The sequence below is a fragment of the Hyperolius riggenbachi genome, chromosome 6, assembly GCF_040937935.1.
Source record: "Hyperolius riggenbachi isolate aHypRig1 chromosome 6, aHypRig1.pri, whole genome shotgun sequence".
Lineage (NCBI taxonomy): Eukaryota > Metazoa > Chordata > Amphibia > Anura > Hyperoliidae > Hyperolius > Hyperolius riggenbachi.
Genome location: NC_090651.1, coordinates 285,786,725 through 285,802,400, shown reverse-complemented (window position 1 = coordinate 285,802,400; position 15,676 = coordinate 285,786,725). Strand labels below are relative to the sequence as shown.

The following is a 15,676-nucleotide window of genomic DNA, read 5'->3' as shown; positions in this document are numbered from 1 at the left end:
GATAGATCAACTGTAGCAACTGCACTGGAAGCAGTAGCAGATGTGGATGCTGAAGCTGAAGAATCCTTAAAGGTCTGTAAGGTGGAAGTCATTTCCGCCTTCACCCAGCCCATAAAATCCTTGAATACTGCAGGGGATTCTTCTTTAACAACTTCCTGAATGCAATACTGACATAAAGGCCTAACAGCAGCCACAGGCAATTTTGCTGTACAGAAAACACATTTCTTGACATCTTTCCTCTGCTCAACTACAGGTGCAGATGAGGAAGAAGACCGAGAAGTAGAATCACTAGAGGAGCGAGTCTGGCTCTGATTCCCCTTCCTGGTATCTTTAACTTTAACAGCCTTATCAACCTTGGGCTGCAACAGAAACAAACAAGAAAAAAATACCAGTGACCTGATGTATAAAACATGGGCTGATACACCCTCAGTAAGGCAGCTGAACATACCACTGCCCCGGGGTCCTGAGCGCTGTCCGTAGTCTCCATGCTGGCCATACAACATACATTCTGCCAGCCCGAGACCAGGACTTTAAATAGTAAAATCTGGGTGCTGCAAAAATTACTCACCCCGGAAACATGCGCTCAGGAACGGGTTCCAAACACTCCCTGTCAGGTGCTTGCGACTCTGTCCGGCACCGAAGGGGTTAATCCATGCCGCCCTCACTTCCGGACGCCAAAGCGGAGATCGTTAGCCCCCAGCCAGCTGACTGGTCCAACTCCATTGGCGCTTCAAACCCGGAAGCAAAGGGTGACGTCACATCCCATCTGGTCATCTGACCTAGACGGCCAATCCCATCACAGAAGCCGCATCTGCGCGCCGGCGCGCGCTTTCCGTATATCAAATCCTCGCACACTGCCTCTGTAACTTCAAGGGGTCGGACGCTTCTCCCAGCTGATCCTGCCTGGCCAGCCCTGCAAGGAGAACCTCCGCCCAGGACCCCGCAATCTAGCGTCAGCCCTCCTGGAACATCCTCCTCCGTCCGTGGACAGGAATAAAACTGAGGTAGGATGTTTGTTACCAGGCCTATATACCCGGCAGGGCACCACTCGATTAACCTCTTCCTGTCCATCAGTGTGTGGAAGGGTAATCTCTCATTTGGGTTGCTGTCCTGGAGACGACCCTGGGAAAACACCATACAAATTATGTCCCTATCACAATGTATAGCGCCGATATTTTATTTGGAAATAAAAGTGCATTTTTTTTAATTTGCGTCCATCACTATTTACAAGCTATAATTTAAAAAATTACATGAATATACTCCTTTCACATGCATATTTAAAAAGTTCAGACCCTTAGGTAACTATGTTTATGTTATTTTGGTTTTTTTATTGTAATTTTTTTATTCATTTTTTTAATTAAAAATTTTATTTGGGTAATTTTTGGTGTGGGAGGTAAACAGCTAATTTTAAATGTAAAATAATGTATTTATTTAATAAAAAATGGATGTGGGTGTATTTTTACTATTTGGCCACAAGATGGCTACAGTCAAAAAGTCCTGGAAGTGATCGATCACACTTCCAGGAACTAGAACGAAGACGGGAAACTTTTTTTATGCAGAAAGACTGCGGTCTCTGATGAGAGACCGTCGGTTTTTCGCCGGGGAACTTAGATCGATGAATGGGAATTATATTCCCATTCATTGATCTGTGTGCTAAAGGCAGGCGGCGGGAGCGGACGCGATCATTCGCCTCAGGCAGCCGCAGCAGCACAGCCTATCTGGACGAACATATCTGACATAAGCACTGCAGTATTTTGCATTTGCATTTAAAGCTGGTTTACCATTATTGTGGGGAAACTCTGGCTACCTAATACTGGAGGGATCATCTGGCTACGTGGACTGGCGGCGAAGACACTTATTAGTTCTGTCTTGGGAAAGGGGGTAGGGGGGCTACATATTACTGCTGTCTTGGAAAGGAAAAAATGCCACCTATTATTACTGCTAACGTGGGAAAGTGAAGCACCCCCTTCCCCCAACCCCAGTTACTGCTGTCTTGGGAGGGGTCATAATACTGCCTAATAATGTCATCTGTGGATTTGGATTGGATTGTTGTCTGCCCACTTCTGTTATGTGGGGGGGGGGGGGGGGAGACAATGGCTACCTAATATTCCTAATACTGCTATCTGGGCAAGATATCTCCCCTGGCAGGAGAAAACCCAGGATTTTCGAGGGGGGATTCCTTAAAGGTCTCCCTCAGCCACGCAAATACAGTATAATAATATGGTAGGACATCATGCTGGGTACATACAATGCAAGTTCCCGTCCGACTGACAGGAACTGTCAATTATTTCCTAAATGTCTGATCTGCTCCTGATCAACAACGGGATCGATCAGGAGTAGTTTGGATACAGATAATAATGAGGAAAGCCGACATTGGTAATGAAGGGTAAAATGAAGCATTCACACAGCAGGGCACAGGGTTGTACTCATACCTGACTCTGTTAAGTTCCCCAGAGCTGCTCCATGCTCTGTACACCCACTGCTGCTCCATGCTCTGTACACTCGCTGCTGCTTCATGCTCTGTACACACACTGCTGCTCCATGCTCTGTACACACACTGCTGCTCCATGCTCTGTACACACACTGCTGCTCCATGCTCTGTACACAAACTGCTGCTCCATGCTCTGTACACTCGCTGCTGCTCCATGCTCTGTACACACGCTGCTGCTCCATGCTCTGTACACACACTGCTGCTCCATGCTCTGTACACATGCTGCTGCTCCACGCTCTATACACATGCTGCTGCTGCTACATCCAAAGTCAACTGTAGCAGGGAAAGAAAGGGGGCGGTGCTGTGCGTTGCAGGATGCCTGCAGAAATTCTGGTGTCTCAACTTGTGCCTGTCTGCAGACCCTGCACTGGCCCTGATCTTAGGGGGGATTCTGGGCAGCTGTAATCTCCCCCACCCCACCCTGCGTTTGCCTATGCCTGGACAGGCACTTCTTTTTAAACTGCCCTGTAAGGATCAACAGCAGAGCCCAGAAACTGCAATACTATAATGTGGAAAATTGAACAAATGTGTCTTTTTTCCATCTAACACCTCCTTCTACCCTACTTTTACAATAATAAAGTAAAATAATAAATAAATAAAAATTGAACCCATGAACACTACACATATCACTTAGGTGTTATAATGATGAATACAGTTATTCCTGAATCAATAACAACTTGGCCTTCAAAAGAGTGACCCTTTTTTGACCAACATTCGGTGTGATAGAAATAAGAATGTAGAGAGCCCTTTCACACACATTTTCACATACAATACATATAAATGGAGTTCAAAAAATTCTTAACACACATAAGCCTGTTTTGACCCCCGAACAGAATACTGGAATCTTTCCTTCCCAAAGGAAATCTAGTAATTGTTTATAGGAAAGCATCCAATCTGAGAATAATCTTCCATCCATGTACTTGGGATTGGCTCAGGCTGTCACTCAGGCTGCATTGATTGCCTTGTTCAAGTGCCTGTATACACTTACCCTTAACTGTTCAAGGAACTCAATAAAACAGTCATTTAAATTCAGCATTTTACTGAAGCATTTTGAATTGCACACGTTTATTTCTAATGATTCCCTTTACGTGACCTCTCTACAGAACTTCTAGGAGGGTGTAAAATATGTTGGTCAGGCTGGTTGTCCTCTTAATAGGAGAATCTGTAAACAACTTTATTATACAGCGAGATTTCATGCATCATTCTGTTACACATGGAATAGCATTTTCTGTAGAATGTATTACCAAGGGGGTTACAGAGGATTTGATAGGTTTAACCTAGAGGATATATAGCTATCCAGTACATTTGGCTCTTCAAATCCTCTCTAACCACTACAATATATAGAATATATATCTATAGAGCATATAGTAGGGTCTTCAAAGTACGCAAGTATTTTTTCATTTTAAAGAGCGCAGAACACTAGGGATATTTCAAATGAACCTCCCCATAAGGAAAGTTCAAATGTTGTGTGCTGTTGGGGGGGGGGGGGGGTATGAGGTGAGCCTCACTACTTAGCTATTGGGTGCTGCTCCTCTGGCCTATGGCCAGTGTGGGATGCGGCATCTTCTCCAGGACCAACCGGCACTGAACCGCATTTTGTACTTTCTGGCAGCGTCTCTGTCTCATGAGTGCCAGGAGTTATAGTCCGCAGATGCGAGAGCATCTCTGTACTCAGATCCACACACTACATCTCCAATCATGCATTGCAGTGCACGCATTCACAAGAGAGAGACAGACACTGCCAGGAAGAACAAAATGTGCTTCAATGCTGGTTGGTCCTGGAGAAGATGGAGCATCCTATATGAGCCATGGGCCAGAGGCTAGCACCCCGTATGTAAATAGTGACACTCACCCAAACTCCCACACCTTCAAACGGCACACTACATTACAAACCTCCCTTATGGGAAGGTCAATTTGTAGTGCGATACTGTGTGTTAAATTGCTCCACTGTGAACTTAGTCTACATCATGCTACAGAGAGTCATCAAAGCTGCAGAGAAGATAATTGGGACCCCTCTATCTCTAGACCTCCTTTACTTCTCCAGACTTTGATCCAGGGCAGTCAGGATTGCAAAACTATCCCATCCACCCCAGCAGCCGCTACCAATCTACTCCCGTCGGGTCCTCACTTCAGGTCCATCTCCACCCCAGGACTTCCCGGCACAGGAACTCCTTTTTCCCCCAAGCTGCCTGGCCTTCAACTCAGGCCATCCCCTGCCCCCCAATAGCAACCATCAGGCTTGGATTTACCACATTTACCATTTACCACAGTAGCCTATAGGCACATATGCCCTGGCTCCCTAGACTTTGCCCTCCATGAACCTGCAAACCCCTGCTAAACCATACAGCAAGTGTGCTGGCTATCCCAGCTGTCACCACTCCCTTACTTCCCTTGTCCATGATAGGTAGCTACAGGTGTCCCTTAGTCTTAAGCTATACTCAGTATTAAGTACCTAGAGTTGCCCCTGACTGAAGGGAGATCTGGTCAGTGGAACGCTGAAACTTGGGTGAGTAACCTCTCATTTACACTTCGTTCAGGACTCTGCATAAGTATGGTGGGAGGGAGGCACTTGGGGAGGGGAGTGAGCTGCCTTTCCATCATCAGGCACCTGAAGGCACATGCCTACAGTGCCTTATGGTAAATCCAGCCCTGACAACCCCCATGCAACGTGCAATGTGTGCCCATGTCATTATGTACCCGCGTATGTTCACTTATCCACTAGAAAAGTTACACTTTTTCCAACCCCTATCTGTCTACCATTTCACTAATTATGAGCTGTCTGTCTGTGCCAACAACAATTCCTTGTACGATACTCTGTACTTGGTGAAAATCAAATGTGATTCTGATCATTTTCCTAGTTTATGAAACAGAGTGTCATGTATTATTTATCCACTAGATGGTAGTGTTTGCATATGTATGCATTCCTATATTGCAAAATAATATGTTCTACTTTTCACTGTACATATTTACTTACTACATGTGAATTCTGTTTGTATTGATCTCCTCCCTAGGCCATGTTTAGATCTGCAATTTTGAAAATGCTGTTTTTTTAGCACATTGTTGGGGATGTTCATATTTGTTTGCAGGGTTTTAACACACAAAAAACAACTGGATAGGAAAAGGAGCACAGCATGTAAACAGGAGCTGCAAGCTGCCCATTTTTAAGGTCAATGCAAAAATGCGAAAACATCCGAGGTGAAAATAAACTGATGAGATAAACAATTGTATACATCTTCAGTCTCCTAAAAATGACTTTTTTAGACATACCATGTTTTGTTTTTTATATTTAAATCTAGTTTTTGAGTTTTTAATGTTTCATTGTCTCTGCCCAATGACACCTTCATTGAAGTATGTCAGAGCTCAAATCTATGAATTGTTGACCCTTTTTATCTCTTTCCTGCTCTCAGAAGCCATTTACTGACAGTAAAGTGTTTTATGGCTCTAATTACTTATCAGTGAGGGTTATGCTATTGTCTGACCCAGTCCCGACCAGGACAGAAACTCATTTGCATAGCTGATGTTTTTCTGGAAGAGAAAGAACAAAAGGAACACAGCCTAGTTCAGTGATGGCTAACCTTGGCACTCCAGCTGTGACAAAACTACAATCCCATCGTGCCTCTGCCTCCTCGAGTTTGCTTAGAGCTGTGCAGAGTATTGCAATGCCTCATGGGACTTGTAGTTCCACCACAGCTGGAGTGCCAAGGTTAGCCATCATTGGCCTAGTTATTTGTGTGCTTGGCACTGTTCATACACATGTCTATCTCATCATGTCACATGTCACCTCAGTTGTCCTTTAACGTTTTCTGTCAGTGCTAATGTGATTTCGCATTGGAGAAAAGAAAAATTGCCTGTGAACAAGGCCTTATTTGTCACTGCTTTGATTCAAAGTTAGTAAGGATTTCATTTTCACTCTCTGATCCGATCCTGCTTCTATGTGTCCTGACATGTTTTTCTGGCATTCCAACAGCAAGGTACCTCTTTCTCATCCTCCCCTCTCCAAAGAACAGAGCAGTCTTCTCTGCCCAGCACTTGTGACTGTACAGCACTCTCCAAAACTGTCATCCCAAAAGGTTGTTTAACCGACAATTCACTAGTGTGAAGAAACGTTCCGTTTTCTCATTGCCCCCAACGCAGCGCTTCAGCATCCGTTTCTGTTCTGCTGGGCTCAGCTGTCTGGAAAAATTGGTGCAGCAGTGCGTAATGAATCCGCTTCAACAAACGGATGTGAACGGATCCATAGGTTAACACGGGGCCCGTTCCCATCTGCTACGACCCGTTCCCTTCCGATCCGGGAACGGACCGTTTTTTAACTCTAATGTGAACTAGGCCTTAGTCATATCTTGCACCTCGGATGTTTTGCGGACTTATCCTGCTATTATGTTACTTCATTTCAAGTCCAGCACACAAGGCTTGCCCGGGATCAGGGCTGCAGATTTTGTTTGCTACTATATTTTGTACTGGCTTCAGAACTCTCAGTAAATGAACATTCTGCAGAGATCACCTGGCAGGACTAAAGATGTTGCCACCTGTGATAAATTTCAGAAAGTAAATCAGGGAGAGGAAAGATTTTACAATGGGCAAACGCCAACAAAATAATTTATAAATGAATATTGTAAAAAAAACAAAAGCAATTTTATTCATTACATTATTTCCAGTACAGTTCCTCATTTACTGACCCCCCTTGTTCACAAACACATATAAACAAACAAACAAACGCATGCATGCATTACTAAAGAACTTTCAAATGTACATTTAAAACTCATATATTAAACATACTGACGTATTTTGAACATACTGATTCTACATTCTATAAATCCTTTTTGAAAGAAATGAAGGACTGCAGGAGAATTGAATATTTAATCCATGAGTCCATGAGTCACAAACACATTCAAAATTATGTGCAAAGTTCTGCAAAACTCAAGTAGGGCTCTGTGGCTACAATGCCAGCCAAACATACGTGACTATGTGCAGATGAGTCCTACTATGGGTGAGGTAGATGGCGGTGGGTGCAGGGCAAAAACGGGCAGGTTAATGGCTGTTTCACATGACGGTGCTTCTTCCGAGGCTGAACCACAGTGGATCAGCTTCGGAAGAAGCACCGCTGAGCGAAACGGTCGTTAGGCTGCCCGTCCTTGCGCTGCACCCACCTCCATCTACCTCACCCACGGTAGGACTCACCAGCTACACATAGTCACGTATGTTTGTCTGGCCTTGCCGCCACAGTGACCTACTTGAATTTTGCGGAACTTTGCACGTAATTTGAATGTGCTCGTGACTCATGGACTCAGATTAAATATACAATTCTCCTGCGGTGCCAGATCTTCGTTTATGGTCAAATTGCAACTTAGTGTACAACATCCTAAGCACGCAGTGTGATCCAGGGTGAGAGGTTATGCTTTATGTCCCATCCCGCAACCCCCTCCACGCGCAGCATCCATCTTGTAGGGCCGGCATTCACTATTTCTCTTCTGATTCTATAAATCCTCTTCACCTCAGCAGAAGTGCTGCAGTGGGCCTTGAATTAGGTTTAATTTCTAGTTATAGTACCAGCCTTTCCACCAGTTAAAGTTACAGTCATCTATTGCATGATCAATTTCAGCAGATGCTAATAAAATACTCTACAGGCAATTCACCACTTCCAACATTAAAGAAACTCAGAAGGCCCTCAGGTTTGGCAAATCACACTGGACATCTGGTCGCTGGTTTAAAAAATTTACCTGCAGAGAGAAAACAACAGATTTACCACGTCAGACAACCAGCTATGACATTAACCAAGCATTAGCAGTAGAATATTGTACCGTGTTAGCCATCAGTTAAAGCAGAGATTTTTGAATCGGGAGGATCCCATTTATTAGCTAACTTAAAAAGGTACTTTAAGGACATATTCAGTGGCGTCACTAAAAAGGATGTTTGGTAGGTGCAGACCACACCAGGGGCTTTATTCACAAAGCGGTGCTAACCTACTTAGCACGTCTAAAGTCTTTAGACGTGCTAACCAGGGTGCTAAGTAGGTTAGCACCGGTTTTCTCAATCAGATCGCACGCTAAGTCCCGTGCGCAAAGTTTTGCACGCGCAAAGTCCTATGCGCACGCTAAGTCCCATAGGCTTTAATGGGCACTTTGCGCGGAGCGCCCTGCGCTCTGTGCAGTGCGCAGGTAAAGTTTTGCGCGCATAAAGTTTTGTGTGCGAAAAGCTCGTTTAGACGTGATACGGGGGTTTTCACAGGCGTGCTAACAGTTAGCACCACTTTGTGAATCAAGCCCTAGGTGTCCCCAAAAGAGGGGGTGCTCACCACCCCCTTAAGCTAGCATGGCTGGAAGCCACTCCCACCCCCTACCCATTTACACACACACACACACACACACACACACACACACACACACACAGAGCAAAGCATGACCAGTATAAAAATCCCTTTCGCTTCTCTCTTCCCATAGCAAGGGTGCCATTGTGGTACTGTTCCCTAAACCCCCCTGCCACCCCCCACATAGCATGACTGGAACCCCCCCACCCACCAGAGCAAAGGTTGGCCAGTGTAACAATCCCTTACTCCCAGTGGCTTAGCTAAGGAGCTGTGGGCCCCGGTGCAAGTTTTACATGGGGCCCCCCAAGCACTCTATACATAACAATTGATAGGGCATACCAAAACCTGCCAAGGACAACCACAGTGTTGGAGGTGCAAGAAGGGAATGGGGAACAGTGTGTTAATGATTACAAGTATTTAGAGCATCTATAGAAGTGATTATTACCAGCACAGGACCAATAGAGAGCTAATATTGTGCTTGAAGGAGAGCCCAATGGGGCCCCTCTGGCCCAAGGGCCCCGATGCGGTCGCTACCTCTGCACCCCCTATTGCTACGCCCCTGCTTACTCCTCTCTCCCTCTATAGCAAATGGGTCTAGTATAACCCCTTCCCATCCCCATTCTCACCAAATTTCAGCAACAAGCAACGTTACTACAAAAAAAAATATTATTGGTTTTGTTCAGCCTGGTGAAGTTGGAGGTTCATGGTGTACGAGTGAGAACACCATGGATTTCCACACCGGCTGACACCAACCCAAGCAACTCCACTGGCCACATTGTAAATTATTCCAGATAGCCACTTGTACAGTATGGTAATTTCCTGGTTTCAGCATCAGAAACACTTCCTATAGCTATAATAAGTTGCTGTATTTTGAATGTTTCCCCGCCCTCCTTGCCATGTTTAACCGAGACTGAATAGCTGTTCGGAATTCGCATGGCAGTTAAGATAAAGACATTTATACCTTTGTAGATATCATAGTTCCATCACAAATAAGCTGCCAGCGAAGATTGCTTTTTTTCTATATTCTCTATACTCAGTAAAGGGAAAACATTCAAAGCATATATAAAGTTAATAAAACTTTAGAAAACCAGTATAAAACCATTATAAAACGTCTCTCTATCCTCCAGTATACTGTTTATGGCAGCGTGCATTTTTACACGTAACCACTCTATCATTATAGTAGTATAGCTATTTTTAAAGGACAACTGTAGCAAGAGGAATATGCTGCCATATTTATTTCCTTTTAAGCAATACCAGTTGCCTTGCTGTTCAGCTGATCCTCTACTTTTAATAGTTTTAGCCATAGACCCTGAACAAGCATGCTGTATATCAGGTGCTTCTGACATTATTGTCAGATCTGACAAGATTAGCTCAGCTGCATGCCTGTGGCTGCCAGGCAACTGGTATTGTTTAACCTCCTTAGCGGTAACCCCGTGTGTGACACGGGGTAAGCCGCCGGAGGGTGCCGCTCAGGCCCTGCTGGGCCGATTTGCTTAATTTTTTTTTTGCTGGACGCAGCTAGCACTTTGCTAGCTGCGCCAGCACCCCGATCGCCGCCGCCGCGCGCCCGATCGCCGCTATCCGGTGCGGCGCGCGGCCCCCCCCCCCCCCCAGACCCCGAGCGCTGCCTGGCCAATCAGTGCCAGGCAGCGCCGAGGGGTGGATCGGGTCTCCCAATGACGTCCCGACGTCGCTGACGTCGGTGACGTCATCCCGCCCCGTCGCCATGGCGACGGGGGAAGCCCTCCAGGAAATCCCGTTCTTTGAACGGGATTTCCTGATCGCCTATCGCCGGAGGCGATCGGCGGGGCTGGGGGGATGCCGCTGAGCAGCGGCTATCATGTAGCGAGCCCTCGGCTCGCTACATGATAAAAAAAAAAAAAATAAATAAAAAAAACTGTTGCGCTTCCCCCTGGCGGTATTTTTCATACCGCCAAGGGGGTTAACAGGAAATAAATATGGCAACCTCTATCTTCTTCTCTCTTCAGTTCTCCTTTAAATAATTAACCTTCTTTCACTATCATTACCTGTATGATTTCTGTAGACTCATTTCCATATCCATGTTAGTGGAAGAATCTGTTGTAGAGTGTAAGGAAATTGGTGAAAATTAGGAGGCGCACAAATATTACAATATTTTTAATACCATATATCAATAATATATGTTGTCGGGTATGGAGTGTTAAAAACTGGTTGGACTGGCTATCAGGTATCCAAGAAGACTTCAAGCCAAGAAGTATTCAAAAGTTTTTTCTTAACTTTATTATGCACTTTGCTGGACAACATGTTTCACAGTAAAAAATGCTTCCTCAGGTCACTGTTATTTACCATGAATGTGTTGTCCCAGTGGCATACCAAGGGAATTTGACACCCGGGCCCATATGCAATTCACTTTTTCTCCTGAGTTTTCTCCTAGGAGATAATTTTTCATCTTCAATTTATAATAAGCCTGTTGCTGCAAAAAAAAAATGGATGGGAGGGTTTATGGGTTGGGGCGCCAAGCGTGTTGCTGCAAATTTTGGTGGATTTTTAGGGAAAAGGAGTCATCAGGAAGTGATGGAGCTAATTATTCTGAAACTGTACTTTATACAGTGCTGCAGAAGATGTCAGTGCCATATAAATACACAATAATAATATCGTAGGGCATTAGACTATGACTATGGTTTGATTAGATTGTGAGGTCCTCTGAGGCACAAGACAGAGAGCCTGGTGGGAGAGGAGGAATGGCAGGAAGGACTCTCATCAGAACTGCAGACATCACCAGTTCTGTTTGGCAAGGACATGCTGTTAAAAGAAGCCACTGAAATCTGAAAATAGGAAAGGGTCATGGGGAAGACAACAGGGTGGGAGGGGGAGCTGGGAAAAGAGATAAGATTACCTGCAATCGAGCTAATCTAAATTGCCTGGAGCTTGTTTCTCTGCTCACCACAGAAGTTGGCTGTCAGTATCTTTATCACTGGCTTCTGGCTTCTGCAACAGCAGACTCCCCTGCATTTTTGATTAATTACTCTAATCAGGATAAATAATCAATAGTCCAGGGCACTCTGGTATTACAGGCGCCAGTGCACATGACTACTAATGACAGGCAACTTCTGAAGCACTAAACACATCCAGCACAGCAATCATTCTCTCTACTCACCCAGCTGCTCTGCACATTTACTCACTGCAGACTGTGTGTAGAGAGCAAGGAAACACATTGCCCATGGGACAGGAAGGGGGAGGGGTTCTACACCTAGTGCAGGAAGTAGTACAGTCCCATGCACTGCCTGCTGCTATTTTGCCGAATGTTGCCCAAACTATGATAAAAGGTCCCAGGTGGAAGAACACAATGGCTGAGCACTACACTGGCACCCCTAGCCATGGCTACACCCGCGGCTGTGAGCATCTTCAGCCTTGAGGTAGGTACGCCACTGCGTTGTCCAGCAAAGTGCATAATAATGATAAGAAAAACTTTTGAATTCTACCTGGCTTGAAGTCTACTAATTGAAGGTAGGATCTAAACCTCATATCTTCTTGATACCCGATAGCCAGTCCAATCAGTTTTTAACACTCCATACACGACATCATATATGCCAGTGAACTTTTTATTTAGTTTTTGGACCTCCTACCTTTAACTAGTTTTCCTACGACTTCCCCCCTGGCCTAGCGGGCATCTCCCGGGCTAGTCCCAAGAGGAAAATTTTGGAGCAGTGACCAGCAAAACACCACCAAACGCAGAGTGAGGACCGTACTTCCTCACATGCTCTTTCAAATAGTTACCTTCCAGCATCTCTACCTTCTGAGTATATTTATTATACCCCGATTTTCTGGGTTTGCTTGTAGTCAATGCCTAATTCTTCAGATGTGCAGACTACCAAGCAAGCTCATGGTGAACCAGAACTCCTAGCAGTGTGTAAGGGGCTACAAACGTTTTCGTTCTTAAAACAGAAGGTATTTGCGATAATTCAGGTTGGAGTGAGCATATGATGTCTCCCATCATGCACCACTGCTCAGTATGCAAATCGTCATTTGTTGTCCCTGTAAGCTAACCACACCTCCAGATCTGGAATGCAATGATGTGTCAGCTTGTTAAATATACAGAGCCACACTAATCCAACATGCAAACAGCCTGTTTTGGATTGTTGATCCTCATTAGTGCATGGCATGGATTAATGTGGCTCTATGGGGCAGGACTTGAAACACCCAGAATTACAGACTACCCAGCAAGCTCATGGTGAACCAGAACTGCTAGGAGTGTGATTTCTCATCCTAATTCCTCAGATATCATATCTTCTTCTCTAAGCCAAATGGGCTGCTAGGTTTCTTCTACAGTATATGCAATCAATATCAGATCTATATATCAATCTGATCACTCGCTCAAATAGGGTCTGAAGTGAAAATTGCAAGGTGTGTACTAGGTTTTAAAGGATACCAGAGCTCAAACATATTGTAAAAATGTTCTCCTTTGCCCCTCCCCCCCATGTTGTGCATATGCACAGAACACTCCCGGCCACAGGCTTGCGATCAAGGATGCCTGCGGACTAATGTCCAACCCCTGCCGACCAGGAAGTAGCTGTGGGGGGCATTTGCAAGCGAAAGGAGGGGAATGTAGGAGAATGGGGGGAGCGGTGGGCATGAGGACTGCTTAATATACATGCCTGCTCCTTCCGTTTTTACAATATGTTTGAGCTCTGGTATCCTTTAAGACAATAGCGTCATAAGCTTTTTAAGTTTAAATTGTATTCCAGTATTTTTTCAACTAATCCCACCCCATCTAACAAATAAGGCAAATTTCCCTGTATAGATTATCCTCAGTGTAAAGTTGAGTGCACAGTGCCTGACACGTCACCCACAGCAATGTATTCACACCTCCTCTCACAGGAAAGAACAAAATATGCACCTTACCCCTTCCAAGAAGGTGCTGTGGGAGGCCAAGCTGGTATTTTCACAAAATACACTGGAAATCAGGACTAAAGTGTCCCAGTAATGTTGCTACTGGACCTCTCTAACATACAGGTGAGTAGGAGGGTCTTTTGCTTGTAGGATGTCAATACAGCTGTCAGGCAGGCGGATTTTAAATTGGGATCAAGGTGAGAAGGGGGTCTTTTGTGTGGAGGAGGTGTGTTCAGATAGATTAAGATGAAATGGGGCTTAGAGAGAAGTCAGTAGCTTTAGCTCCCCACTTATGGTCATTTTGGTAATCTGAGATTGGAGAGGGGTCAGTGAAAGTGCCACTTGGACCCCCCTCACACCAGCTAGGCCCAATGCATCTGCCTAGGTTGCCTAGTGGAAAATCCTGCTCTGGGGAGGATTACATTAAAAGAATGACATACAGGTGAGAATGCGGGTCTTGTATGGTAGAGATGTTTTAAGTTGTCAGGTAGGTGGACCTTTAAGAGACGGCCACTAATCTCCCTGACGGTATGAGTATTTCCGGATTTTGGGGTCTAAAAGCAGTGCAATTTTTTCCGCAAGCTTTTAGACATTAAAAGCAGGAAAAAAAACCATACCGCATTGAGATCTGCAGCAGCCCCTGCACAGACTCACCTCCATGGAATCCAGCGATGTAATTCTCCCTCCTTCCTTCAGGTGTACCCCTATAGTGAGATCGCCGCCTGTCGTCATGACGACAAACAGGGATCTCACCAGAGGGATCAAGAGCCTCAGAGGACTGGAAAAAAAATGTCCGCCAGCGTCTGGATCCCAGGGAAGGTGAGTTAGAAACACCGCCACATCTCCCCACACATCCTGGAGGCTACCCCGAGTCAGGTTCTGGATTACCACTCCTGGCTTCTTTTTTTCCACCCCCAGCCTGACTCTGGCCTACCGCCGAGGAGGTTAAAAGGAAAAATCCTGTCCATCTGCTTTAATGGGAGAAAGTGCTTATGCAGAGTGCAGTAATCCGTAACACAAAATCATCTTTGATTTTGCACTGACCTTTCTAAACTGGTGGAAGATAAAAAGTGAAATCTGATTCGACCCTTGGAGCTACAGTCTTTTGCACATCATCAGGACCATTGCCATTAAATTAGCTTGAACTTTTTTTTTTCTTTCTTACAGCTACCTTTCCACATAAAAATTAATGTCATACCTCATTCATTCCAAGAAAAAAATCTGTTTTTGCCTATGATTTTTCTTTTCGATACAACTGTTTGGAACTGTGAATCAAGAATGCATATTGAGCTATAAGCACCTTCTGTCTTTTTTGGTCCTGCAGATGTATGGAGAACATTGCCCAGAAATACCTGAAGCCCACAACTACCTGAATAATCGCTGCTCCCATGAGGGGGAATACTTGGACCAGCTCCATCCTGGCTATGTGCCACTCTCATTCTTCTTGCAGGATTCTCACTCACGCCAGGCTCCAGAGTCCAGCTTCTGTTACCCTCCTGCTGGCTCACGGGCACCATATGTGTGTCCTAAAGAGCAATACGTCTGAACCTTATCACCAGCAGAAACCCGCATGCCAACCTCAGTCATCTAGTAACATTCACTTTAACCTTGTTCCTAACACCGCAGCCTCCCTTAAAGCCCACCCTCCTCTACATTTTTGAGCAAACTGCCAGAGGTGGACTTACCTTCTCATTTCTAAGCTGTGTATCTGAGATTTTAAAATAACATTATTCAGATACAAGAAGCAAAAAAAAAAAAAAACAACAGACAAAAATTATGTTGTCAGTTTTTTAACTTTTTTTTCTGTTGTGTTGATGTATTATGGTTTTATGGTCGTTGTTATATTTGTTGTTGTTGTTCATTATTCTATTTTCAAAATTCATGTCATTTTTTATTTACATATTTTTTAAAATGTTAATTGTTCCCGTAAACCAAGGGAAGTTTTGGTTGAAACAGTTATTTTAGATCTTGATGACCTTTGTTTGTAGACTTGCCCCTTTCCTCAAGGCTAG

At 44.7% G+C, this 15,676-nt stretch overlaps 1 protein-coding gene across 7 annotated transcripts in view; it reads left to right on the top strand.

Annotated features, from left to right (window-relative positions):
* Positions 1 to 15,428, top strand: part of NECTIN1 (nectin cell adhesion molecule 1) — a 316,761-nt gene extending 301,333 nt beyond the window's left edge. For 2 of the 7 annotated variants that reach the window (XM_068240982.1, XM_068240981.1), the window contains one exon: positions 14,989 to 15,428. In XM_068240982.1, coding sequence (XP_068097083.1) covers positions 14,989 to 15,210 — 222 coding nt within the window. In that variant the 3' untranslated portion in view covers positions 15,211 to 15,428. Of the gene's footprint in view, positions 1 to 253; positions 384 to 13,652; positions 13,761 to 14,988 lie in introns of those variants that run through there. The other 5 variants (XM_068240986.1, XM_068240983.1, XM_068240984.1 and 2 more) reach the window with 4 other exon arrangements.
* The last annotated feature ends 248 nt before the right edge of the window (positions 15,429 to 15,676 follow it).